Source organism: Gallinula chloropus (genome assembly GCF_964237585.1).
Source record: "Gallinula chloropus genome assembly, chromosome: 3".
NCBI classification, from domain to species: Eukaryota; Metazoa; Chordata; class Aves; order Gruiformes; family Rallidae; genus Gallinula; species Gallinula chloropus.
In genome coordinates, this window is record NC_140087.1 from 43,173,731 (window position 1) to 43,200,957 (window position 27,227).

General features: G+C 39.6%; 1 protein-coding gene across 1 annotated transcript; it reads right to left on the reverse strand.

The window, feature by feature from the left end:
* ERO1B (endoplasmic reticulum oxidoreductase 1 beta) lies at positions 1-26,123 on the reverse strand. The gene is made up of 14 exons (XM_084261449.1): positions 25,979-26,123; positions 21,257-21,376; positions 15,956-16,039; positions 15,517-15,558; positions 13,345-13,427; positions 11,347-11,420; positions 8,656-8,776; positions 8,518-8,564; positions 5,059-5,193; positions 4,659-4,905; positions 3,931-4,000; positions 2,744-2,830; positions 1,346-1,479; positions 1-348 (listed from the first exon to the last, which is right to left on the reverse strand). Exons 1-14 carry the CDS (start codon positions 26,078-26,080, stop codon positions 288-290), a joined length of 1,407 nt encoding a protein of 468 aa, XP_084117575.1. The 5' UTR covers positions 26,081-26,123; the 3' UTR covers positions 1-287.
* Positions 26,124-27,227: the final 1,104 nt, after the last annotated feature.

The following is a 27,227-nucleotide window of genomic DNA, read 5'->3' on the forward strand; positions in this document are numbered from 1 at the left end:
TCAAAGACAAGGAAACAAAGAAAATTTATGGAATTTCAGTACAACAGAACTGTGAGCAGAAACTTTTAAAATAAACAGATCGGCATAATTTACACATTTAAAAACTATATATTTCATCCATAAATATCTTCTCTGATTAATAACCATTCCTAGTTTAAACATAAATATTCAAGTTGGTATTTGATTTTACTTTTTCTCAGTTCATGTGAGTCCTGTAAGGATCAGTTCCTTCTGCTCAACGCAGTGATGTCGATGGTCTTCGCTAGCGGGCCGCGCGAAGGCCTTCATTACCTAGTTTGCTGTAATAAAACTTTAAAATTCTGCAACTCTCTTATACTTGTGGAAAGCCTGCAAAACAAAAACCCCACACACATTAGTAAACCAGCTACAAAAGACAAGCTCAAACCATCATCTTCCAGTGGGGCTTTCTACTTGTTTTTTCCCCCAACACAATTCTGTTCAGGACAACGTGCTTAAGATACAACTTTCCTGTGGAAGATCTACCACCTGCCTCTCCATTATATTTACACAACATATTAGAGGGATTAACCTTTATATACATATATGCTTAATTGTCCCACCTTCATGAAACATCTAAAAAAAATCTGTAACCAGAGGTAGTGATGCTTATCATGTTATTTTAAACAGGAACAAACCCCTACATTCAACATCTGAAGAGCTACCATGAAAAACAAAGCAAGTTCTACACATCTTCTAAAGCTGTTAAAATGTTTTATTTCATCACTTGAGTGGGGTAAATTTAAAAAACCCTACGTTTTAACAAAAAAAAAAATCAAATCATACACAAAATTCCAAAAGCCTAAGGGCTAAATTGACAGTGTTAAAAAAAAAACAAAACTCTCCAACTGTTTTTCCTCCTTTTCACTACTTTTTACACAACCATACATTTGTATCAGAAATACAGTACGTGGAGCAGCTGTTTGTAAGACTGAGAGACTTAATCCAGCTTTCAGAAGACAGAATTTATGAGATTTGAGATAAAGAGATGAATTAGAACCTAACACAGAATGATGACTAAGGCTAATAATCAACACTCCACATACATTAAGTTTATCAGTATCACTAACAGTAATTCAGCTTTTAAAAAGCTACAGCTCCATGTACAGTATCACCTGCCCAGGGAAGCTGTGGCTGTGCCCTCCCCAAGGCCAGGCTGGATGGGGCTTTGGGCAGCTGGGGCTAGTGGAGGGTGTCCCTGCCCGCAGTAGGGGGTGGGGAACTACACCATCTTTGAGGTCCCTTCCAACCCAAACCCTTCTGTGATCTGAGTATCAACACCAAAGTTTCACCTTTTTTTCCTACGATCTGAATGATAAAAACTTACCTTCCAAAGGCATTTACAAGAGCAACTATTTCTTGACGTGTGAGTTGAAAGCCTTTCGATGGGCTGTTCTCAGGAAGGCTCTGTATTTCCTTCGCAGAAAACAAGATCTTCAGAGCAGTTCCTAAGCCTTGAGTCTGGAAAAAAATTGCAATGTTTTAATACAGTCATTCCTTTGAATGCTCAGAAAAACATTAAAAAAATTTAAAAATTACTAATCCAGGCAAACTGTAGTACCAATTGTTACATATTGATGCTCCCTCAACCCAAGTAACTGCACGCAACCCAGGACACCGATGCACGCCATCAAGTGCATACCAGGGTCAGTCACTTATTTAGCAATGCTTGTTTCCTCAGGTACACTTGGGTCCTCATCCTCATGTTTTTAATCCCTTCTTTTCCATCTCTTCTTCCCAGCCACAGGAGATGGATATGAAAGTATGTCAGGTACATCACTTCAGCTCCCTCCCAGCCCCTACCTTAGACACCCCACTGCTGCAGGAGTGGTGGATCAGATCTCTCCTCCTCTCCCCTCCCCCCTTCAAAATCAAGTGGGGTTTTGTTAGGAGGAATCACAACACTTCTGATGTTTCAAACCCCCAGTCCCAGTGGCAGATGTTGCAGTTTCAGATTCAACCCCTATTTTCTATACAGAAATAGAACAGAAGCAGCTATTCTTATCTTTCCCCTGCTCATCAGGCTACAGAAACCATCACTGGATTTTGACAAGAAGTGATTGAGGCTGATGGCAAGGAATTTATAGGTAAGGAATTCTGGCCCTATTTCACTTAGCATAAGGAGCAAAAATCAGTAATAGACCAGAAGTATGAACTAGGAGAGGGTAGGCAGCCCTCTGGGAATTCAGCAGAGACCACCAAATTTTGATGTTACATACTACTTTGAAACCCGATCCGTAACACTATACAGTAGAGTAGGTGCCCCAAAGTAACAACTGTTCTCAGCCTGGACTTGATGTTAGCCTTGAGATTTTAAATCTTGTTCTCAGAGGTACCAGGAACTGAAACTGGTTTTAAGCCTTACTGTGCAACTCAGCATTCATTTGCTGCCTTCTGCAGAAACTGAAAATGTGAGCCTCTCTTTTCCTACGCTGCCATTTGTGGAGCTAAAGCTCATGCTGGATTTTCTAACAACTAAGCAAGTGCTGTATTTCCAGGAAGGCTTCCCAGAAGTGATCCTACGTGGCTCATCTGATCACTGAATACAGATTTTGACTGCTAGTAAGACTTTGCCAGGAACCATCTGCTTTAAATATTATTTTTTCCCCTGAGAATACAAACTACACTTTTTAGTAAACTATTGACTAAAAGTAAAATATTTAAGTAATTATGCTTATCTTTGAACTTCTCCCCCTGCCATGCACATACAGAAAATAAGCTGTACCTGCAGCTTGCCCCACAGCCTGCATTTGTCACATCCAACACAGTCCATGATGCGAGATATGTTCTTGAAATGCAGCCTGAATTCTTCCTATCAAAACAAAATAAGCCGGTTAGCTTAAGGTATCTCTTGGCTTTACAGGAACAGCAGGTTAACTGATCTGGTACCACTGGAATACCAACTCTCTATTACTAAAACTGAACAACACCAGTACCTTATGTGGCCACGCCGTAACAAAGCTCCACCTAAATCCAGAATCTTGTTTCTGAGCCACTGCTAACAGTTAATTCCTTGAAAAAAACCCCAAAATACAGGACATGCAGGGAAACCCTTTGATTCTACAGAGTTTCTACCAACTTTCTCGACACTTGCTGAGCTATAAGCACCACATCTGTGCCTGTGCCCAATATTTCTGCCATGATGCAAATTCAAAAGGAATTTGCCTTTGTGACAACCAGGGAAACAAGTTACTGTCCAAAACAGACCCTTCCTGTCCGCAGCTATGGGCACATGGCGGCTTTGGGCAGAGCGGCAGCAAGCACAGCACAGCATAGAACTAACCACCACCATCTCAATGAAGTATGTAAGGTCAGGAAAACCCTGGCTGGGCTGATAAACTACTGGCACCTTCCCAGTGGCATTCTTTCTAACGTGGATACTGCTCAAGTAAGTACTAAAGGTGTTACAGGTATTAAACCAGCCTTATGACTGAGTCACGCGCCGACTGCGGGATGGCAGCGCAATACCAATCCCAACACCCGCTGGTTAACACTGCCAGTTGCTAGGCAGTAACCACTTCCACGTTAGGTACCCATGCCTGGGAACTAGACCTAAGTGTTACATGTAATAATATGTTATGTTATATTATTCTCTATGAAGCATCTACTTTTTAAGCCAAAGCTACGACTGTATCTACAGGTAATACCAATTCAACTCTTCTCCCTCACCATGGTCCTGATGGCAGAACCAAGGCACGAAACCAGAGACTTCAGTCTGCTTGGCTCAGGACAATAACTTGCATTCATTTACTACAAAGGAGATTAAGAGGCCTCATATACAATTCTGTAAGTTTTATCCCTGCCTTTTCTACTCCCAGCAATACGCTTCTGGCAGGTAGACAGGTTTTCTAAAGTAACACTGTTTAATGCCAAAATGAACATTTTGGATGCCATTCAGAAAAGTAGCTTTACCTTTAAAGACTTGGCTCCTTTTTTATCTCCAGCAAACATGGACTTTTCATCAAAGTGCATATGGAAGGACCTAATAAAGACAAAATGCAACAAAAACCCAAATGCTGGCGTAAGCTACAGTTTTCCACCAAGCTAGGTGAGTTGCTGATGCCACCAGTATAAAATATTTTGCAGAATAGCTCTTAATTTTCTGAGTGATAGCAGTTTTACTATTCAATCACTGTGACTTGAAATACATTATTTACAGTTTTGTTGAGGATTACCTTCACTCTATTTCCACTGATGAAAATATCTTTCTGATGGACACTGAAATTGTCTTAATGTTTGCCTTTCAGATCATCGTTACCTGACCACCAATCAAAATAATTAGCAAGAAGGTGAACAAAGGAACCGGAGTGAAAAGTAAACAAAAGGAAGAAGGGGTGCAAAATCCCCAGAGGTTAAGCTATGATAAAAACTGGATTACCCACTGGATCATTAAAAGACTCTATGCACTATTTACCCTTTCAAAATACATCATGTACACCTTATAGTGAAGAATCAGAAAAAGCAACAAATAGGGAGTTGTCCAACTCTTCCCATCAAACGTACAAATTCCTCCCATCTTCTCCCATTACTTCATATTTTTCTTCATTCCATTCTCTTCCTTGCCCTATCCTATCTATTCTCCCTTGGGAAAATAAGTGAGATTTTCAAACTACTGATAAAAATCAAATCCTAAGCCTTACTTTGTATCCCTGAAGATATCTAGTAAAAGAGCTTTAGATTCAGCATCCTCATGGCCGTTTCCAGTGTAAAGGTCAACAACGGAACGCTCAAAGTACGGTGCAACCTTGGACAGAGCACGCAGCTCTATCAGGTATAAGAAATACAAATTCTTGAGCCTCCTTGGTCCTTCTCCTTTTGTTTCAACAGGATCAAAGCGGCGAGTGAACTCCTTCACATTCGGTCCCCAGCGAGGCTTCCCCCAGGTTTCTAAACAGGGATAACAAAAAGAGGGGGAGAAGTAAACATACTTAGAAGAAGCAAACAACTAAGTATCCATCAAAAAAGTTTCAGAAAAAAATACAATACATATTATAGATATTGTAGAATTTCAGTCAGCAATTTTACCTAGGCTTAAATTACCTTCAAGAAGATAATTTGCACACAGATGCAAGTTGATGCTAGCATGAAGTCCAGAAATGAGTTTATAAAACACTCTCTTCTCAAGGCAAAGACCTGTCCAGGAAAAAAAAAGAAAAACAGATCCCAAATCAAATACTGGAAATAGTGCATTAAAATACTTTGAACATTGTGGTGATTAGAAGTCTGCATCATTTAACGTTGAAGAGTTACAATTGCAGTACTGTTAAATAAGCCCTTATACCCACCATAGGAAAATTTTACTTCTTATTTTTTATTTAAAGAAGTGCTGAAAATGAAGTTTGACATTTCTTACATGGTGTTCTAATAAATGAAGTCAAATAAGTACCTGGTCAATTAGTACAGATAAAATGCCCCACAAAAATAAGATGCTTACAGTGTCTGAGCAATAAATTTGAAAGAGTCTTGAGTTCTGACAGTCTGTAAGCCAGAATAGTAAATGTGATCCATCCTCATTAGAATTAAAACTTCCACTGAACTGGAGTAGAAGCCTTACAGAAAAACATTCAAACCCATAGAAAACCTTATTGCATTGGAAAACAGCAAAATAGTTCTTCCCAGCTCTATTGTAAATTCACTGAGGATTTAAATACACAGAAAAGAAAAAAAGAAGTTTCAAAAGTAATTACTTTACTGGCCAAAACATAATTTAAATACAGAAATTACTTATAATATCACTTTGACTCAGAGACAGAAACTACGTTTAGAACTTAGGAGTTTGTTCCTTCCTCAAAGGTATGTTGGGGTGACTTCCCTGCCACTCCAACCTCCACTAACAGAAGCAGGAAAAGCTGATGGTGAAACCATCAGTGAGGCTGAGATACAGCCTCATTCACAGACACCCCATGTTCAATAAGCACGTACATTTGTACACCTGCCTACAAGAGCACCTGTTAGAGAATTCCAACTAAATAAAAGCAGAATAAGCTAAGTGTAAAATTAAGTACACTTAGCTCATTTGCCTTTCTGCACACGTCCAAAAAGTGACTTTGATTGCTATCACTGCAATAATAATCTCCATTTAAATATGAATAAAAGGCAAATCGCTTTGGCCTTTGAACGCACGTTGTACTTGTGTTAGTTCATATACTGGGAACAGAACCATCAAAAACTTTCATGTTTTTCAAAGCTGTTTTTAAATAAAAATGCTTTAGCAATACTACTACTATCCCTGCTGAAGTGCCTAAAATGAGCATAAAATTCAATGTAAACTGGTATTACTGTGAACTTCCCTTTTATAAAGGGATGAAAAGCTGAAGGGTTGGAGGAATATGCCATCTTAGACTGTCACAGACCCTCAAGAAAAAAAATAATTCCTTGAATGACACTCAGAGGTTTTGCACAGTTTACAGAAAGCCTATACTATGAAAAATATTTGGGGAATTTAAAAATCTAATACATTATTCTTCTACTGAGTTTAACATGGTGTTAACCCCTTCACAAGCCTTTACCTTCTAGCCACGTGTAGAAAGATTCCCCTGAAAATACAAAGTACATAGTTAAATGAAGAGTTTCAATTTTCAACATTACAGCATCATTATATTACTAATCACACTAATATTACCTGCCATATGAACATAAAGCTAAATAATTTAGTTGTTAAAGTGAGAATAGGCTGAGCTGTGAGGTTAGTTTAAATTTGTTGGGGTCAGGACAGGAGAAACACGAGCACGACTAAGCTACTGGTCAGGGCATTCAGGCATGTACAGAGTGCAAACCTGATTATATGCACTAGTGGTGAAAGACATGATGGAGGAGTAATTATATCTGAGAGCCTTTACCTTGATTGCTACTGTCTGAAGGTTTCCTGTAGGCTTAGAAATTTTTTTGCCTGAGAGCTTTCAGTTGCTTGAAAAATCTTAAAGCCTGTCTCACCATAGACAGACCAAGTGCTTTTTCTCCCCAAAATCAAGGGCATTCAAGACAGTACACAAACAACTGTCCCTTTTCTTTTAAGGGATCTGTCATCAGCACGTCTCCAGAGAAGACCCAAGAATCCTGCATCTCCTGTTATCTTGCTAATAACATTACCACAACATGTTTCTGTTACAAGGATAAGACCCAGCAACAGAACTGTACTTTGCTCTTATCCACTCCTTCCCCCTACCCCAAATGAATCACTAAAATACATATATATACTTCTGATCAACCATCTGCATAAAACCATTAACTTCCCTGTCCTTTAATGTAATAGCAATAAAGTGAATAAATCACATGTCCAAAACTCTTTAATGCTTACTTCTTTTCTGCAAATGAAGCAAAATAAGATTACTTACCATCATCTCCTCCTTGGGGGTGGGGGTGGGAGAGAAAAATAAATCCATAAGCATTAAAAAGGTAATTTCCACAGCAAAGTAATGATGTAACAGGCTTTACTACAAGCACTGAAAAAGTGCAAGAAACCTTACTTAATGTACACACACAAAGAGCTACTTTCCACCCTCTTCCTACTCAAGACTCCCTGAGACTAAACACATTACAGTAATGAAAGCCACTAAGAGTTTGAAATCCTAGTTGCAGTTGATCTGTATGTCCTGGAAAGCCAGGCCTTAGCTTCAGACAGATGGTTAGGAAGTCGTTTGTCTTCAGTTCACATTATCCAACAGCCTGACCAGTGTTCCTTTCTGAACTTCTGATCCCTGAGTTACACAATTCTTTTTATTTGTGTATACCAGTAACATATTCTCTCAGTATCTATAACTACTAAAAGCTGTCTTGATTTTCTAACTTACAGTTTTCCAACTCAATCCATTGGCTAATAGTTAATTTTTAAGGAAAATGACACACACTGACAGGGTAAAGACGATTCATTTAGAACACCAACTGACAGTTTTCAGTATAAATTTAAAACTTAATAAACCAAAGTCATTGGCATACTTTTTTTTAAAAAAAAAAAAAAAACCAACATTCTTGCAGGTAACTGAGCTATTTGAAGTATCCACTCTGTCTTCAAACAATTGGATTACTTATATGTTTGTAAAAGATTGAATATTATGGATGGAAAACTCACAGCTACGTTACACTAGGATGCCTGTGAGCTAAATCAATTCTGCTAAATGCTCTAGTTTAAAAAACACACACAAAAAACAATGAAGGGAAGAATACAAAAGTGCTGGAGTTTTTTTCTGAACTTCAACTTCTTCCCATCCCCACTGAAAAATTACTGTGACTTTTACTAACCAACTTTAGACTTACTTTAGTTGTCATGTTAGCTCCCCTAGCATCAAAAAGCCTATTCATATGCATAAACTCAAGCATGACTGCAATCATGTATCACAAACCTTAGCCTCAGTGTTGCAAATGGACAGCTACTTCTACAGCAGAAAATAAAAAGGCAGGAAGCACACCTACAGAGTGAGGCTTACTGTTTGCATCACTTGTACTGCAACAGTCACTATGTTAAAAGAACTGCATTAGAAAATAAAAAGAAGCAAGACCCACCCCTACTAGGCGCCAGTGGATTTAAAGGACGATAGACAGATCGAGGCCTAGAAAAATAAGTTAGAAAACACAAAAATCAGTTGTAAGCTAAACTGAAGCATGAGTATAAGAAATAGGCTTCCTCTCCCTCCCAATTACTTGAAGCAGTTTTCTTCGTAGATGCTGTTCCACACTCTCCAAGCAGAAGGCCCCTTGTATCCAGTGTAGCGTTCTGGATTCAGCAGCAAATCCACATACTGCGCGTCTGGAGATCTCTCATCTAAACAGGAAAAACCTTTGGTTACACATTCTCACTGAACAGTTAAAGAGCAGTTAATTTTAAAATAAAACCAAATCAAACAAAAAGTACAGTCACACAGAATTAAATACAACTAGGTCTCATATAACACAATTTTGTCTTCCAGTTGGATTATAAATGCCTTGTACATAAAAAGAATACAGCAATATACACACTAAATAGAAAGCTCCAAACACTTGTCAGGCATTCTCTCACCCTGTGCTAAGGTAGAAAAAGTATTCTGTTTCAAATGGGCTTCAAATTCAGGGTTAATTCGTTCAGCAGTGTTTGGTTGGGGAATCTGCTTTTTTTGAAATGGGTATGCTGCTATAGGACCATCTTACTAAACACAAGGTCACCGAAGTGCATCTTGTAGTTGGTACATATTATGTATTTTTTTAGCTAAATCCCCTTCTTCCCCAGAGACCCTTGCACACTGGCAGAAAGTCTGGACCACATTGCTTAAATGAACAAGCTTTCAGCATACTGCAGAATGTTTGGCTGTTTTTGGCAAGAAAGGTGTTGTTTCAGCAGCATTTCACCAAGTTATACTCTCATCTCTGAAAGGCAACACAAATTCAGGCAACGCATCCAAAGAGAATTATGAAACAGTACTCTCTCTGCTGATAAACTCTGTACAGATAGAAACTTAAGTTTTGAACTACAACCAGTAAAAGTGAGGAAGAATCCCCTCCCCTCTGAAATTCTAGGTCAAGAGCAACTCATGCTTAGAAAACTCCCACATACTCTACAAGCCAGTGGTCCAGACACATACTGGTAGGTGTAGGCCAAGCAGTGCCACTGTTCATCTCCTTGCATGTCAAAAAAGCCACAGAAACAGAGAGTGAAAAGCTACTTCAAAAAGAAGAGATGATTCTGCAGTTAAGCATCACTTCAGCAGTAGTAGCAAAACCAAAGAAAAGGTACAGCCACAAGACACACAACACCACAGTGAGTGCCAGATGAGACAAAGTCAGATTAATTAAGCTTTATTTATTTCTTTGACATCATGGCTAACCTAAGCAGTTCCTACACTTCCTGGTCACTTCAGGTCTCCACTGTTTCTTCTCATTATCCACGTACAACTGAGTCTGTGGGGCAGTGCAACAAAGAGATGGAAAGCTGACCTGGGTTATTAAGTTTTTTTCAGCCAGATCAATTCCCTTATCTAGTTTATCATTAAGCCCAACAAAAAGCTAGTAAATAATAAAACTGTAGATATGGTTTTGTGCTACACTTGAGTGAATTAAGGGCTCTTAATTCACTTAATTCACCACCAGGAAGAGAACAAGAGTTTCTACCTCCTCCCATTCACTCCCAATAGTTATTTCTCCCTCACTTCTTGCTCCAGCTCACAAACTCACCTGATAAGCCAGTTCATCACAACAGTCTGGGAGATGTCAACTTACATGCCCACTAAAGTAAGCTGAACCAGCTCACCATGCAGAAAGATGCATGTCAACGCCAGTGCAAAAACAGCACTGGAAGAACACAGCTGGGGGCAGTACATCCTCCCACAGCAGGGCATGATGTAAAGGAGAGATGGAGGTAGAATCAAGAACCACTGAAGTTAGCATTAGTTCTAAGAGAAATGCTCCTAAACTACACCTTTCCCAACTGAGTCCTCTTAAAAATGTAAACAGGCAGCTTGAAGATGGTAGAAATGACAACGGCCTATTGCATATAACAGTTCAGAGCTACAGGATTGCTCACCAACTATTCACTACAGAAATGGCATATATAGAACATTTTCACATATAAGACGCAGCAGAAGTGCAGAAAAAGGACCACAGTTGGTCAGTCCACTACAGCTGCTGCTTCCTCAGGCAACACCATTAGCCTAAAAGTAGATTAAACACACCTTGCATTTTGCCCTAAGTCTTCCTAGCATAGAAAGCTTTCTAAGGCATTTACTAAAAATGCCTTAACAGCCAGTCCTGAGCTTGGCAATTAGCACATTTATCTGAAAAACATTCCTTTGAGCTGTTTGTTACAAGCAAATAAAGAGACTCACATACATGGAGCAGAGGGAAGACACAATCTAGTATCCTAATGTTTTACCCATAAAGTCCTTAGAAATAAGTGTGAACTGAGAGCAGAGATATCTGGAAACACAGCAAGGCCAGAAGGGGAACAAACTTGGTCCAAGCATAGACAGTAGAATACTACCAAAATTATTAAGAGTAGTAAGAAACTGCATCTGCTGCAAGCAATTTGTCTTGTATTTGTTCTAGGTGCAACTCTTCTGTTAGAAGCTTTTTTAAGAAAATCTATGCTGACCCTCTCCCATTCACCTCCTTTTTTTATTGCCACAGAAGTCTTTGGTTCACTGTAAAGACAGGAGGTGACTGTGAATGCACACTGTGTAAACTACCAAATGCTCCTTGTAAAAAACTGCATTCTTTGCTTGTGAGATGATACGAACTGTCACACCTCCATTTAGCACAACATTAAAACTTTCTTAAAATGGTTATTTGCAGAGAAACTGTAATATTTTGTGTTTCAGAGACAGTGAATAAAACAAACACTCTGAAAAAGCTTAAACATTTTACCATCAAGTTCACAAAAATGATCCTGTGAATCATCGTATCTTGCCCAGTCAATGAAAGCCTCCTTACTTTGGTTACTGAGGGGAAAAAAATACATTTGATTTTAAACTTTTAAATAAACAACATCAAAAAGAGCTACTGAAAGAAACACATACTGTATGTAGTTAACTTGAAACTGTATTCTGAATTACTGTATCTGAAATATGCAGTTACTGCTTGCTAGCTGCACAGAGATTCAAACAAATGCAATACATAAATTCATCCTGATGTTAAGACAGCAAGAAAGACTTCACCACTTTATAGGAAACAAACTGTGCAGCCACAGTGACTTTTCTTCCTTCAGTAAGAGCTTGGTAAAATACTTTCATAGCATACATTTTTCACACTTCTCAAAGTACTGCCTCAGCAGCTGTCACTTCAGGGGGGCAGAGGAAGAATCATATTTTCATAACCTGTACTTTCAATGAAATCTACAATAGTTATCCGTGCTTTTTAGCATGTGACTGGATGTCTAAACACTCCTTCCAAGCTCAATTACTCTATGAATATGGTTTATCTTAAGCCTTCTAAAAATTGTGGTATTCTGCTTATCCTAACATTGTCAAAGATGTATGTACCAAAGAGACAAGTACTCTTAAGTTCCCACACTATGAAACACAAAGAGTTCCAAAAGCTGAATGTTTTCTTCTACACATATGCAGTGCTGAACTACAGCAAAATGTAAGCAATGTTCAGATTGGGAACTCTGCTCCAGGGTGCAGTGAAGCACCTTGAAATAATTAAAACAACCTATTCCATTTGATCTAATTACTACTAGCTCAATTTTATGAACTGAGGCAATTCTGTAACAAGACACACATCTAACCTTCTGCCAGATCACAATAGGAGACTCTATACTTGGCATTAGGTAAGGAACTTTTCCAGTAATCACAAGAAATACAATTGATTCAAGAAAAAAAAACCCTGAATGATGGGGATAATGCAGTGCTAGGTAGAGAATGTGAAGGTTTAACTACTGAGCACAAACTCTTCCTGCATTTGCAGAATCCATTACTTGCCCTCTCCCAACTTCAATCATCTATCCTACTCTGACAAAAGCTGTTCTCTTTAGCTCTCCGTATGTGTACTCAATCTCATATTCTTTTGCCCTACAGGAGTGGAAGAGAATTAATAGTTTCTTATTTCTCCTAAAAAAAAAAAACAAAACAAAACCAAAAAAAACTTAGAAAAGGGCTTTACCCAGTTTGGTTTAAAACGTGACATGTCAGGCAGAAGCAGTTGCTTTTTCATGGCAGTTCCATTTTGTCAGATGACAGGAAAGAGTTTCAACAGTGAGAACTGCTGAAATCTGTGGCCAAAGGCACCACCTCTCCATCAACAGTGGAGGACTGAGTTTTCTATTTATACTTTTTAAAGGTGGGGAATCTAGTAGAATGCAAGTTTTTCTAAGTGCTATTCGACACACTTTACTACTCATGGGCAACAACACCCTGCAGAATTCTTCCCACCCAGCCCTGACTGTGCCATGCAATAAGCAAGACCAGGGAATTGATCCAAGCTAAAACCAACTTTGCCAACAACAAAAGTAACTCACAGGCTCCCTGATCTGTTCAACTGAATGACAGCAAAGAGGCAAATCAGTGTAAGGATGGGACAGAGCTGGACAGAATCCCTTAATCCAGCACAGCCATCAAGAACAAAGACTGATACTGGTACGAAGTAGAAAAAAGGTGGGTTATTTGCAAGTTTCCTCTGACTTCTTATGCTGTAAGATACCTTTCAAATAATATCAAAGTATACTTAAAAAAAAAAGGAAAAGGAAAAAAGAAAGTCTACTTAACACCTTTACCTTCAGATGTTCTTGCAGCATTTCACATTTACTATCTAATGAGCTATGGAAAGAATAAAGAACAAAAAGCAGCATATTGCAAAAACAAGACAGACAAAATGAAATGCTCCTTTGTTACTATTTTGGTACTATTGTTGTAAATCACAGCATACCTTAAGGTACTATTAACTGCTCCCAGTTTGTTAGCTTGCTCGCAGTCCTCCAGTTCTTTGGAATTATTTGCCGCTTTTGAATACTGCAAGAAAGTTCATCTTTAATATAAAAATAGTTGCCTAAAATTTTCTGAGAACAGGTAGCATGAAAGGTGCTTATATGCTCAGCACCAAATTGACTAGAATCAGGGAAAATCCTCAGGTTCTAGAAGCAGTAGGTAACTCCAGAACATTCCTTATTTCTATTTTTCTTCCTTTAATTTTATCAGGATAATTTTGCTCTGTAGGTTTAACTACCACAGAAAATTCAGCTAAATGTGTTTTGTTTTACTTTTTGTTTTAAATCAAATGGAGTTCTGAAGAGTTTCAGATACATTCTTGTAAAAGAACTTTGGAAGACAAGCAGTGTCACACCCATAAACATATATCTGTATTTTGAAAGTATAATCATACCCCAAGATTCGTTGGTCATCTCAGGAGCATTTTTTTTTTTTGCCATTTTCCCCTTATGTCTCACTTAATCCTATTAATTGGCATGCTTTCACAGGTCTGGAGGAGACAATTTAAGCTGAACTCAAGTTTTGATTATTTTACAGCCAGAACCAAAGTGTTTGAGTTGAACTCTGATTTCTCAGTATTTTTTTAAAAAAGTAACCCACTAAAATACACTTACTATTATACTTCTAAGGAACACATTTGAAGAATTAAAGATTGTATTTCACTATTCTACAATAAAATAGTTATCTCATCATGAAATTCATTAAGTCTGTCAAGATAAAGCTTAAAAACATCCCTCTAACAGTTCTGCTACATAATAGATAGCATCAGTGCTCTTAAAAGATAAAAAAACCCCAAGGTCCTCTTTTTTTAATTGCTTTTTTTGTGTCTGTGTTTTCTTTTGCAGACTGAGCCTTTGGTTTACACAGATTTCTACCTTATCACAGTCCTTAAGAAATACAGAAAATGATTTAATGTTAAGTAACTGATAGCATATATAAAGCTAAACTTGATGGCTTGCCTTTACTCTGGGGCATTTAAGTCATGTCAGTGAGAAAGATGTTTCTTCTCTACCCACCACTGGCACGCTTTACATATATTGTTGAGCTTATTCTCAAGTCAACAGGAAACAACTTCCTCTTGAGCTAAAGCTTGGACAGGCTTGCCTGTACTGTTCGTGACAGCTGGACACAGAAGTCATCTATTCACAATGAAGTAATCCTCTCAGCTATGTTTGGTAACCTTTTCTTGACCTAAAGTCTAAACCTAATGCCAATGGTCATTTACAGTATGGTGAACTACACACACAGATGAGGGAAGTCACAATTTTGGCTGCCCAGTAAGGCGAAATGTACCGGGGAGGATGGAGATCTGGTAACTAAACAAGAGTATGAGTCTTCAACACATCAAAGGAACTCAGCAGGAATATTTCTCACTTTGGTACCATTGATTATTTTACAGCCAGAACTGAAGTGTTTTAAGTGTTTAGCATCAACTGCTAAAATCCTTATTCTTGGGAACTCTGGGATTTGGGGGTGGGAAGAAGTTGTTTGACCTCTTCTCTAGGCATACATACCCTCTTTATTTTTTTTGTTTTGCTAAGATCACTTGGTGATCTAGGAAGGATGGAGTGGAGAGAAGGAAGCAAAAGCGAACAGCACGGACTACTTAGCCTAATTTGTCTATAGACTAATGACCAAATCATCCTTAGAGTAATGACCTATTCAAGATTAGACATGGCAAAACCACATGTAATCATTCAGGTTCTTCTAATAGCGGATATATACGATTCTTAGAAAAGACTGCACTGCTACTGCATCTGTGCCTCTTAGCCTATGGCCTTCCAGAAAGGGTCTGCACTTAAAACCAGAGAGTTTTGCACCAGGCATTCTCTGGCCACGTACTGCTGTCCTTGGTCATTCATTGATGCAGTCTGCACCAGCTCTCAAGCTCTGGCAGACTCAGAATAACATGACAATACCAGCTACATCAGAAACACTATTATACATAAAAGTAAAAATGTAAAACCACATACAGGAACTGATCAGTAATGTTAAAAATTTTGTCACTACGCCAAGACTGAAGGTTGATACTTAAAACACCATCACACAGACACTGAAATTTTAAGATTAAAAAAAAAATCAGAAAGATCTTAGAAAATAAATGACTACTCACTTTATTAGAGCTCCCAGCCTTAATTCCAACAGGTATTTTGCTCTAAAAAAGAAAAAACACAAAACACTTTTTACACTGTTCCTAGAAATGATTATGCTTGATTAAAATGGGCAAACTAAGTATCATTCCTACAGATGTCAAAGCAAAGTTGCTTTTTTAAATAATTAGCTGCTTTACGTTTTCAACACCTTACATCCAAAACAAAGCTAGAGCTTTAAAGAGACTTACTCTTAAAATTAGTTGGTTTATTGCTAAAATTACTAAGACCTTACAATATTTCAATTTTATTTCTGCTTTTAAAATGGAAAATAATTTTACTGTCACTCTTCTACTTAAAACTTCTCATTAGCAAATAGCGTTAGTAAAGTAGCAGTCACTGCAAATTAGCAGGCTTTATAACCAAGTAACTTTCTTCTACTTGATATTATTTGATCCATACCTCAGGACAAGGCTCTACATGACAATCTTTGATAGAACAATGGCCATCATCAGCCCAAAACGGGCATGGTCTCTTCAGGTTGACCTAAACATACAAAAGCAAAAGTTTATAACCAACACTTGGATAAGGCACCTTTAAAAGAAAAGGCTCTCAGTATCAGGAAAACCTTTCAAATTAAATGAGAGGATGTGAAAAAATGGTTAAACTTCGTACTTAAAGTTTGGAGGGTTTTGTGGGGGTTCGGTCAGTCTTGCTTTCCTTTAAGTACTTTACCCCTGAGTGTACAAGCTGAAGCCTGCTGCTGTGGAATTGTTAGTGATAATGGTCTCCAGTGGACACAACCACATAGTATATTAAAACACAAATTAAATCCCTCAGCACTAATATAACTACAAAGCAGTAAATAAACTACTAAAATAAACTACTAAAAGGAAGGCAAAACAGGCGTACACAGCTCTAAAGTTGTATTTGTGCTGTACAGATCAAGGAAAACATTTGATGGAGGACAGACTAGGGCACAAGTTTGCTAATTCAAGTACATGCTTGGATGATTTCAGATTTCAAGCAATAAAAACAGGCAATCATTACTACACATCATAGCTAGTCAAAGAAGAGTGAGAATCATAATAGCCTCAAATTAAAGAGCTCATGTAGTACAAATAATGAAGAGAAACCACTTCAGAAACATTAGTGTAAAATCCTGTGATGATTAGTGTTCCTATTTGTCATCAAATGGCACAATAAAGGCAGGGAGTAGCACACATACTAGTACGTACATGGCAAAAGATTCAAAGGCTTTACTACACTTCATTTGAACTGTCAGTTTGAAAGTCATTGAAAAAAAGAAGAAAAACTCCCAGCTCTCCTTTACATTAGCCTTATATATACTAACAAACATGAGTGATAAAAACCACTTTGACCTCATTACTCCAAAGCTGAAGACTACAGACTAAAGGTTTATCTTGCATGGTCAACCAGAAACACTGCAGATACACATCACCTTTGAAATCTAGCATTACAAAGAAAATATAAAGCATTTATTCTCTATCCTCTATTTTTTCAGATAAAAAGTCAGTTTTAAAACTTTCAAAGTAAAGAGATAGTGACACACACACCCCCCCCAAGACCAAAATTTACATCTTTCTTTTCCTTTGGCACAGCTTGTACTAGCTTTCTCCAGTTGAGAAATACTATTTGTGAAGATGCTCAACTGAAGTCACACTTAGATCCAACAGACTACATCTTGAATGACTTGATATATAATTTCTTATCCAAAACTGTTGCAGATAGAGTTTGATTCTGTAGTTAGACAGAATCAAACAACAGGAGCTCCATAAAACCCACTATAAAATTAAGCCTAATCCCCCAAGGATGGTATCAGGCCCTAAAACAATTTCAACATAAAATTTAAGGATTATAAAACTGCTTATAAAAATTATTTAATTTTATAAATCTTAAGTGAGAAAACTAATCCTTATGCTAGTTTATGGAAAAAATACGTACAAGCAGTACAGTACATTAATAGCCACACACCATAAAGAACAGTCTTCTTGCTATGCCTAATATTGGTTAAAACATCAAGACTGAACACTTCATCAATTTAGACTTCAGAAAAACGTGTTTTCCCCTTATGTGTAGGAACATTTTTCTAATTCATGTAATTTATATCCTATACCTTACTTTACCTAAGGAGAAACATGAAACAAAGCTTAAACATCTAGTAGGGTAGTGCCAGAGCAGCCCCTTATGCAGAGAATTGGCAACTGAACTCTAAATCCCATGCTCTGATGAACTTTGGAGTCCACTGCATGTGGTATGTGAAGTGTTCCTGATGGGATAAAGATTGAGTAATGTGCTGCTTTTATACCTAGAGAACACCTGAAACAGCTGAGCCATCTTTACATTTACTCCATTAAAAAAACACATACAAACAACACAAAACCAATCCCTGTGCTTTGAATACAGTGGCAGAGTACATTCACACTGGATCAGTGATTTCCTTTAAGTGGATTTCCTGTGTTTTTTGGGGAGATACCGTAACAGAAGCCCAATGGCTACCTCCACTGTATTGTCAAACCAAAGTCTCTGTAATTGGGGAAAACCAAAATAATTCAGCTTTATACATAGTATACTAAGCATAAGGAAAACTAAGTCAGTGTGTCTCAGATACAAAGCAGGCACAATGGGAAGAATCTGAGATGAATTACAGCCAGATTTTATTCTCCCTCTAGTCTATTCTCTCAATTGTGACAGCTAAAAAACCCCCAAACTACGTACCAGAAATGACCTTTAAGGCTTGAAGGATAAATTGTTCTGTGGCACTACATACCCAAATTAGAGAAAAAAAGAATTATTTCTTTCAATGTTTTGTCAATACCACAAAAGATACCCAAAGGACAAAACTTGGTCAACTGCCCTTCAATATTCAAAATTTCTCTACTTAACCATTCAGCAAGTAAGGTCTTTCTGTCCCTTCAAAGCGCCCACACAAAGTTAACTGCTTTATAACATCCAAAGGGAAGACATTTTCCAGGTTTCTGTTTTGTTGTAATTTTTCAGCATGACTGTGAATTACAAATTCAGCTTTAAAACGTTAAGAGATTCCTCAGTCAAAAAAAAAAAAAAAAGAAAAAAACAAAGAAAATAAGCAGATGGTGTGACTTCTTAGGAGTGATGACAACCATCTTCAACTTAGGAGTTCAAGCCATGCTAGCAGAGACATTAAAAGCAGATTTTAGGCTGCTTTCCCTTCCTCCCATATCCTATATTCAAATCAACAAACACCAACCCTAAGAAAAAAACACAAACCCCATGAAGTTTTAAAATGTGCACTCATCTTTTTCTCAAATAAAGCATGAAGGAGTGCTACATCACCTTCAGAATAAGATCTATTTTGAGAAACATGGCCCTCCCACCACTTTCTACAAGAACTGAACAAACAACAAAAAAACCCCAACACACAGCTAACATAGTTAGACTACAAAGACTTCAAAGTAAACTCTAACAATAACAAAATGCTAATGCATTTAGGAAGATACAGGTAATTAGGCAGTTGCTGTTCTTTTACAGAGGAACATTGTAAATAAAAGAATACTTCTGTCTAAACTACAGATTACCTCAGGAAGAACATCTACAAATCAAGATATACTAGTCCCAGAACGATTCTAAAGCACACACACTTCTGAGACCAACTGAGAGTATATAGCACTTGTACTTTAATCCATACCAATCACGCATGGAATACATCAAAGATCCATCTACTTTGTTCATGGTCAGTTTCAAGACTGCTGTTTAGAGTAGCATTTAATACTTGCCACAGATTAAAAGTTACATTCCTTATGATGAGGAATTTTGTGTGTTTTAGTGTACAAAACTATAAAAACAAAAGGTCTTATTCCTTTCTTTCCTTGAGAAGTGTTCCACAATCTAGAAACCACCTAGCACAACTTCAGCAAGACCTCAGAAAGGAATTTTTCTTCGCCCTTTAAATAAAAAGTAGCTAGTCCATTCAGTAATGTACATTGAAGTTTGAGTTCTTGTACTGAACCAGAAACACGATGGGAATACTGTGACTGTACTTACAGAAGTTCATGATCCAAATGCCTACTACAAATTAAGTTAATTCATAGTAGGAGTGTTTTCACTCCCAGAAAAAGCACACTCCCCCTATGTGTGTTCAGTAATTAGCTGTATTGTAGTTGACCAAGTTGATGATCACTGCATACCCTCATGTCCTGGTACTGGCTATGTTATGGGGAAGTGATGTCAGGTGGTGTGGAAAACAGCCCAAGCTAACTCAGCTCACCTGTGTTGACTCAGCTCACCTGTGCTGGCCTGTTTGGGAAGGTTGACTCTGGCCTGGCCAGAACCAGGACACCTCACAGTTTCCACATCCAACTATGTACTTAACAGCACTTCCATGATTCTCTGCAGGAACATAAAAAAATCTCTGCTGCTTATTCAGATGGGAAAGGGTGAAAAAGATTCTGACTTATTCAATTTGCTTGTTCAACACAAATTGTCCCCTGTCACAACTCAAAGTACTCAATTATGCATGGTGACAGGTGGACTGCACGCTGGCCCTTGTAATTGCCCATCTATTAGGACGATCAGTGTGGAAGATGAGGTAGGACTGCAACACACTGTTGAAACTAAGACCATCTCTAAATTTGCAGGATGAAATTACTGCGGTATAAAATCTTGTTATACCTGGCTCCTTTTCTTCAAATACTTTGCTTTGTATCTACCTGTTGTGTCTGAAGAATCGAATTACCACTACTATGTGATGTACTATCACTGACATTCAATGTATCTTGTTTCTCTTGAAAATCGAAGTCAGAACTGTATCATGTAACAGGAAGAGATTCGGGGTGAAGTTACACATTACTGATTGCTTGGACTACAAAAGGAAGACTCTAGCATTTTCTCCTTCCTCACATTCATAACCCCATCTTGCATGGCTAATACTTGAATGATTCCAGATAAGCTAGATAACTTCCTACATCCCGGAAAGGGGGAAATAACCAACAAACATCAACCAAACCCCAGCACCCAAACTGAAGATCTACCATGTTAAAGAGATGCATTATCCTAACGTACAGTCAGACAAGCCCAAGAGCTAAAAGTAGGGAAGGGGCAGGAGAGTTTGCCCTAGAGTGTAACCTCCTTTTTCCAGTGCCAGACAACCACCTGACTACCTCAGTCAAAATGCATTTTCAAGTTAAGCATATCTGAAAAGAGAAGAATCAGACTTCAAAGTCTTATTTTGCTCATCAGATTCTAGCACAGAGGAAAATGTTTACAGTCATAAAGAAGTGATATTGCATGCTACTTTAAAATGGAATATTATTACTTATTTTTCCAAGGATTAATGGTTCTCTGTATAGAAAAACACTAAAACCAGAACAGAGACCACAACTTATAAAAGGAAATCACTGCAATATTTCCATTTCAAATTATGCACATTTCTTAGAAGACAAGTGCTGCGTGCTACCAGAAAGCTGTAACATACAATCTTTTTCTAGATGCTGCAGTACAAAGATACTACCTTTAAAATTACCAGTTATTAGTGGAAAGAAAGCAGTCATGATTTACTGTCACTTCCTCCAGGATTAACACAGCAAATATGATTTATTAACAACATAACTGTCAGGGACTGAAAACCTGCTACAACCAAATTAAAGAGCTGTCGGCTTCTAAAAGACAACTTAATATAGACAAGTTGATTTGATATGTAATCCTCCTCCTTATATTTTCTGAATTTTATTTAAATTATACCAGAAAACACCGTTTCAAGTATACCTTGTAATATCTGAAGTAATCACGTTCTTGCAGCTTCTGTATCTTGGGGAAGATCTTGAAAGTATTGAAGTCATCGATGCTTTCTATGTCACATAAACAATCATCTAGGACTCCTGTGAGCTATTAAAAAATACATAAAAATGTATTTTAGTCAATATTAACTTCAGAGAAATCCTCGAAAGAGAAAAAGATGGCAGTCAAAAGAAATGGTAGTGAAATGCAGTTCCATAACAATAATTCTCATCATTAAAATACAACAGACCTTACCCCCTCAGAATTAGAAAATAGCGGATCCCAGCACTTTTTTGAGCTTGAGTCCATCTCCAAATGTAATTCTGAATCAGTGTTGGACAGATTAACACTTTCAGCCCTGAAACTCGTTGACAGATTCAGAACACAGAACGAGCAGTTAAGACATTCCAAACTAGGAAAATGTGGTACATCAGCACAGAGTTTTGTACCAAGTATTCTCCTACCAAACGCTCGTTAGCCAAATTGCCTAAAAAGAAGCACCCACAATCATGCAGTGTCATCATATTTTTTATAACTCTTTTCAAAGTGTAAGAAAATAATCTAGCTTCTTTGGAGATACGGGAGAAAGGGGAATAGGTACTTTTGTGCCCAAGAAGTTAATAACTTCACAGTTAACGTCTATAAATAAAGACTAGGAAAAACAGGTGCAAAGACCTATACTGTAAGGCTGTAAGCTATGAAACTACATCTGAACTTTCTGTGTCCTGCTCCAGGACAGGAAGCTGGCTCAAGGTACTGCGCTAGCTTAAGACCACCTCTAGGAAAAGGAGCGCACACAAGTGCAGAAGCTCTACTGCCAGCACGGGACTGTGCAAAGAGCAGAGGAGAGATCAAACCAACTTAGCATACTGAGCTATGGTAACACTTTTGCTGAGACCCATGAGAGTGGCTTCCTGAAAGGCAAGTGTGATTCTACGTATATTTGTATGATAAATCTAATTAAATCTAAACTATCTGCTCCTAAGCATAGCTTCACAAGGAACTACATACATGTCTGAAAGGCCTTTCAAATCCAAGTCTTAAGGCTTTAGACTGTATCTAAGGGAATGGAACCAAACAGTGCTGTTTACTACTATTCTTCAGCCAGACAGGAAATCCATCAACATACATGATGGCCTAGAAAACACATAAAAAAGTCACACCCACACATCTTATATGAGCTTAGAAGAACTTGTAACTATTAAAAATATTTGTGCCTTTTTTCCTCCCCTCCACAGATCTCTCATAGATGAGATTATGAAATCATCTAATCTGTTTTATGCATGATAAATCACTCTACTACTTTACAGAACAGATACCCTTATGTAACCAAGCTTGATGTAAAAGAGTCATTAGAAACCAAATTGTAGGCTTCTGCTCTTTTATGAAGCACAAAGGAGGCCTGGAAAATGGATTTCCCCCAAACCTCCTGTGAGAAAAAAGGGGTGAGGATATGGCAATAAAGCATTTCAGTGGAAAATTCACCTTATGCAGATCCCGTTTTTCCTGAGGCACTAAACAGGCTGTCACAGCTCTGCAGAGTAGATATGGCAATGAAGTAAAACTCATTTAAGGGAAGTAATTTTACCCAAAATCTTCCATGCTGTTACACTTGCCTTGTTAATGTTATCTAACCTGGGTAAACAGCTATGAAAAAGCCTGTGTGCAATTACAGGTTTTTCACAAAACCAGGAAAGCACACAGCCCACATGGCTGCCAACTTCAAAGTCAGAAGACAAAACTTGTTATTATTCACAGTTATTTCCCCCCCCACACACACACACATTTTAATCTCTAATGATTTCATTAAGATTTTCAAATTTTCTTATTGGTCACACAGAGGCAAAAATTGATTTTGCAGTCTTTACAGGTAACACCATACCACAAAGCAAACAAGTGCATTTCAGTATAATATAAAAATACAAAAAAAACCCCAACCCTCTAAACATTTTTCTTGAATACTTTTAAACTGAATAAAGAGGGAAAACCTCACGTAAGGAGCAACACAACAGTTTATTAAGCTGAAAGCAGTAGGAAAGATCTGGGAAATTTTCTTTGGATGCAGAAGATAAAGAATGGGAAACTATTTTGATGACCACTGCACGAAGCCATCCACTGCTTACAAAAATATTTTTACCATCTATCCAAAACTGAAATGCTTTTTCAGGGTAAAATGTTCCAAACAAACATGCAGCAGTTATACTCAGTGCAATATCCCCATGGAAAAATAACATCTGCAGTGTTTTTAATCCAACTAAGATGGCAAACTAATGGAGGTCACACCTTTGTCAGAGGTCTCTGATAAAAATCTCGATTCTAAGAACACCTTTCAGAACACAGTTTACTCAGAACATGAGGTTTCAGGAACAAACCCTCCCCAAAAACTAGAACTGGTCTAAGAAATTGAAGAGGAAAACTATTTTAGACTAACAAAAACAAGCAATCATAATTCTCCATTTCTTTCTCACAACTTTTTCAGAACTGGAACAGTTAGTTCCCTGTATATATAAAATAGCAAAATCAATGTTTTCTTGGAAGGCATGCTCTAAAATTAAACCATGCTATATCTGTTCCAAACCACAATTTATAAAATGGTTTGACAGCACATTAAAAAACACCAATACTGCACATTAATGAAATCAGTTCACAGCCTACTAATACAACAGCAACATGGGCTTCAAGTACCCCAGTTAGAGGGTTTTTTCATTAGCCTACGTGTAGCCTTCAGTGCTCTCACTTTCACAATGACTGAACACTCTAAGAGCATGCAGAAAATGACACCTGGATCTTCCAGTGAATTATTTTTCAAACTGGAGACATCAAAATAAGAGTGTTGTATCAGACAATCAAATTTAGGTACTGCAAGACCTACTTTGCTATTTGCACAATTAGTATCTAGCTTTTTTAAACTGAACTTTGCCAGTTAGTCCAGAAACATAAAGCCAAACTGTACTATAAGCACAACTTTTATTACAATGGCCAAGTATCAAGCTTTCTTTTCATATGTCAATTACTTTGAACTCTATGATAAGCTCTGAAAGCATTAGCTGACTATAATTTGTGCTCAAGAAGTGAGCTGACATTGAACAGCTGCTTTTTTTTCCCTCTCTATTTCCAATATGCTTATCAAAGTATTTCCATCTATTGTCAAACCTAGTTTAGTTCTTATACAGATATCAGAGCTGCACTGGAGATGTTAAACTTTTCTTCTCCAAGATAAATCAACCTTTCAGAAGAAAAGGTCAACGCCCAGCCTGCATCAATTTCTCCTCATGAAAGCCATGGAGAGAGATGTTTTCAGCACTCCAACATTAAGAAAAAGCTGAACAAATGCATATACGAACAAGCAGTCTGTTCCTATAAGCAGCCTTATTAGTGTTATCAGGCTGTTGTACTTTAATTGCTTCAACAATTAGAAGTCCACCTGGGACACCTTGTTTTGTTCCTTAATGTTTTACTTTGCCATAGCTGCAGAACGAGAGAAAAGCTATAGGCAACACCACGCCAAGAACTAATGGTCAGCTTATCTTTTCCCCGTGCAAGTCAAACTCCAGGCATTTAAACTCTGAACACAATACACTCACAATTTCATTAAGTAGCAACAACCAACCCCTCAGCCAAGCGTCATAAGAAAACCATGCCGGGTTGTTAATGGCTTCTTTAAGAATTCATTCAGTATTTAGCTACACTGAAACTGCTACTAAAAGAAATTTTTAAACCCAAGAAAGCCTCAATTTACGGCAGAAAAACAGCAATAAAGTGATCTGTACTAGACTAGTCACTCCAGTCATTGCCTTGGAACATCATTAACAATATAACACGCTATACAGAGTGGAAATTTAGAAGATTATTTTATTTTAAAAGCTACAGAACACAAACTTTGCTTCACATAGACATTGTGTTTCCATATAAACTCAATCTGATATATCTGTCCCAGCTGAAACCCTTCCCTACTTGACACCAGCTATCATTTTAGTCCCAGTCATAGTGCTGATGAATAGCAAACTCCCAACTACAGGCACTCATCACACTTGTCTTTCTGAAGCTGTAAAGACAACTTACAGAACGGAGGAGCACTCTCATCCTTCCCCGTGCTGCGGGCAAACAGACACGACCTGAACGCAAGCCAAGCTGGAGCGCTGGTGCTACAACTCAAACATATGGCTCTCAACAACTTTGTACGGCCACCGAACTTTTTTTGGCTAAAGCCAAGGAAGGGTATGATCCAACCCAGAGCTCCTCAGCACAGCAGCCCACGGTCAGCAAGCAGTGCTGCCCGGACTAAACAACTTTTCTCTGTGCAGCCGGACCGTTATATAAAGGCACCTACTGCCCGTAGGTCCCGGGTCCACCAGCTTCGCCCTTCGCTGCAGCAGTGGGGCCCCGCAGGCATCCAGCCGGGCTGGGTCCCAGCAACCGCAGGGCAGCGGATAGCGAGGATGTGGGCTACAGAGCTCAGCGAACATCCCCAGACTCCGCCGCCGGGGAGGCTGCGCACCGCCCGGCCCGAAGCTGCCCTCTCCCCCGGGACCCTCCGGTGAGCCTCCTCCAGCCGGCGACTGGGACGACTTTCCCCTCGGGCAGGGTTCCGCAGCCCTACCCAAAGCCTGGGGGGGGGGGGTACAACCGTCCGGCCACGCTCCCGCCCCCCCCCCCCCCAGCCTCCGTCCCCACGCCGTGAGAGGACCCTGCCGTACCGCCGGGTCCTACCTGGGCCTCCGCTGTCAGGACGCAGCTAAGCACCGCCAGCAGCCGCGGCACCAGCCGTACCCTCGCCGCTGTGCTCCGGACGGCGCCGCCGCCGCCGCTCATGCTGCTGCCACCGCTCCGCCCGCCGCGGCGGCTGACGGGGGAGGGCGGCCTTCGCCCCGCAGCAGCCGCAGGAAGGAGGCGGACGAACCGAGGGTCAGCGGCGGTGGCAGCGTCTCCCCCCACCCCCAGCGCGGCCGCTCCTGTCTGCGGCGTGAGCCGTCGGGTGGGGGCGCCGCCCTCACCCCAACCTGCCCGCGCGCTGCCGCTGCCGCCGCCACCGCGCCGAAGCGCGCGCACGACTCTCACGCAGCCACCGCCGGCCGCTCTACCGCCCAAAGGCCCCGCTTGCTCCGCCAGCCGCGCGGCATCCCGGGAAGCGTAGTCCGGGCGCGCGCGCAACCCCCGCCCCGCCGCTGCCTGGGCGGGGGCAGGGCGCGACACCCAATCAGAAGGGACCACGCGCACCTCCAAAACAAGCGGGGAGGGCAGCGCCGCTGGCCGCGCGCGCACGCGCCTGGCGGGGTGTTAAGTGCCGCGCGCTCGATGCCTGAGGGGAGGCACGAGCCGGGCGGTGGCTGTGAGGGGAGTGGGATCACCAGCTGCTGCTGGCGTGCGGCGCTTAGTGGTGCCCGCGTCGCAGCCCCCGGCCGGGTGCCTGTCAGGGACGACCAGTACTTCTAGGGACTTCCCGCGGGCTGGCAAGTGCCCCAGGGGCGCGTTGTGCTGAGCTGAGCTGAGCCTTTTTTCTTCCCGGTTAAACAGCCCGTTTCTCTCAGCGCAGCTGCTGCTGTGGGCAAGCCTGGGGGGTTTTATGTGGTTTTGCCGTGTTTGATCCTGATTCCTTTTCGAGAAAGGCTCAAAGTTAATAGAAAACCTGTAAGCTGCCCATTGACTGACTTCTGGAGTTTTTTGAATTTTTATTGGTTTTTTAACTTGTAATCCCGCCCCCGCTTCTGTTGTGGGGTTTGGGGGTTTTTATAGTGGAGGTGCAGGCTACTGTGTAGCAAATTGAAGCCTACAAGACCGGAGGAATGTGTTTTCTGCTGTGTTTCATGCTACAGCTACAATAAATGCTGAGTTGTGCGGGAAGAGAGAAGACCTATTTCTCCGGCACATTCCCCATTCCATGTACCTAAGTTAGCGGTTCTGAAGTCACATGTTAAATTGGTTCAGCTACTCAAACTGGGTTCTTTGCTGAGGATGGTGG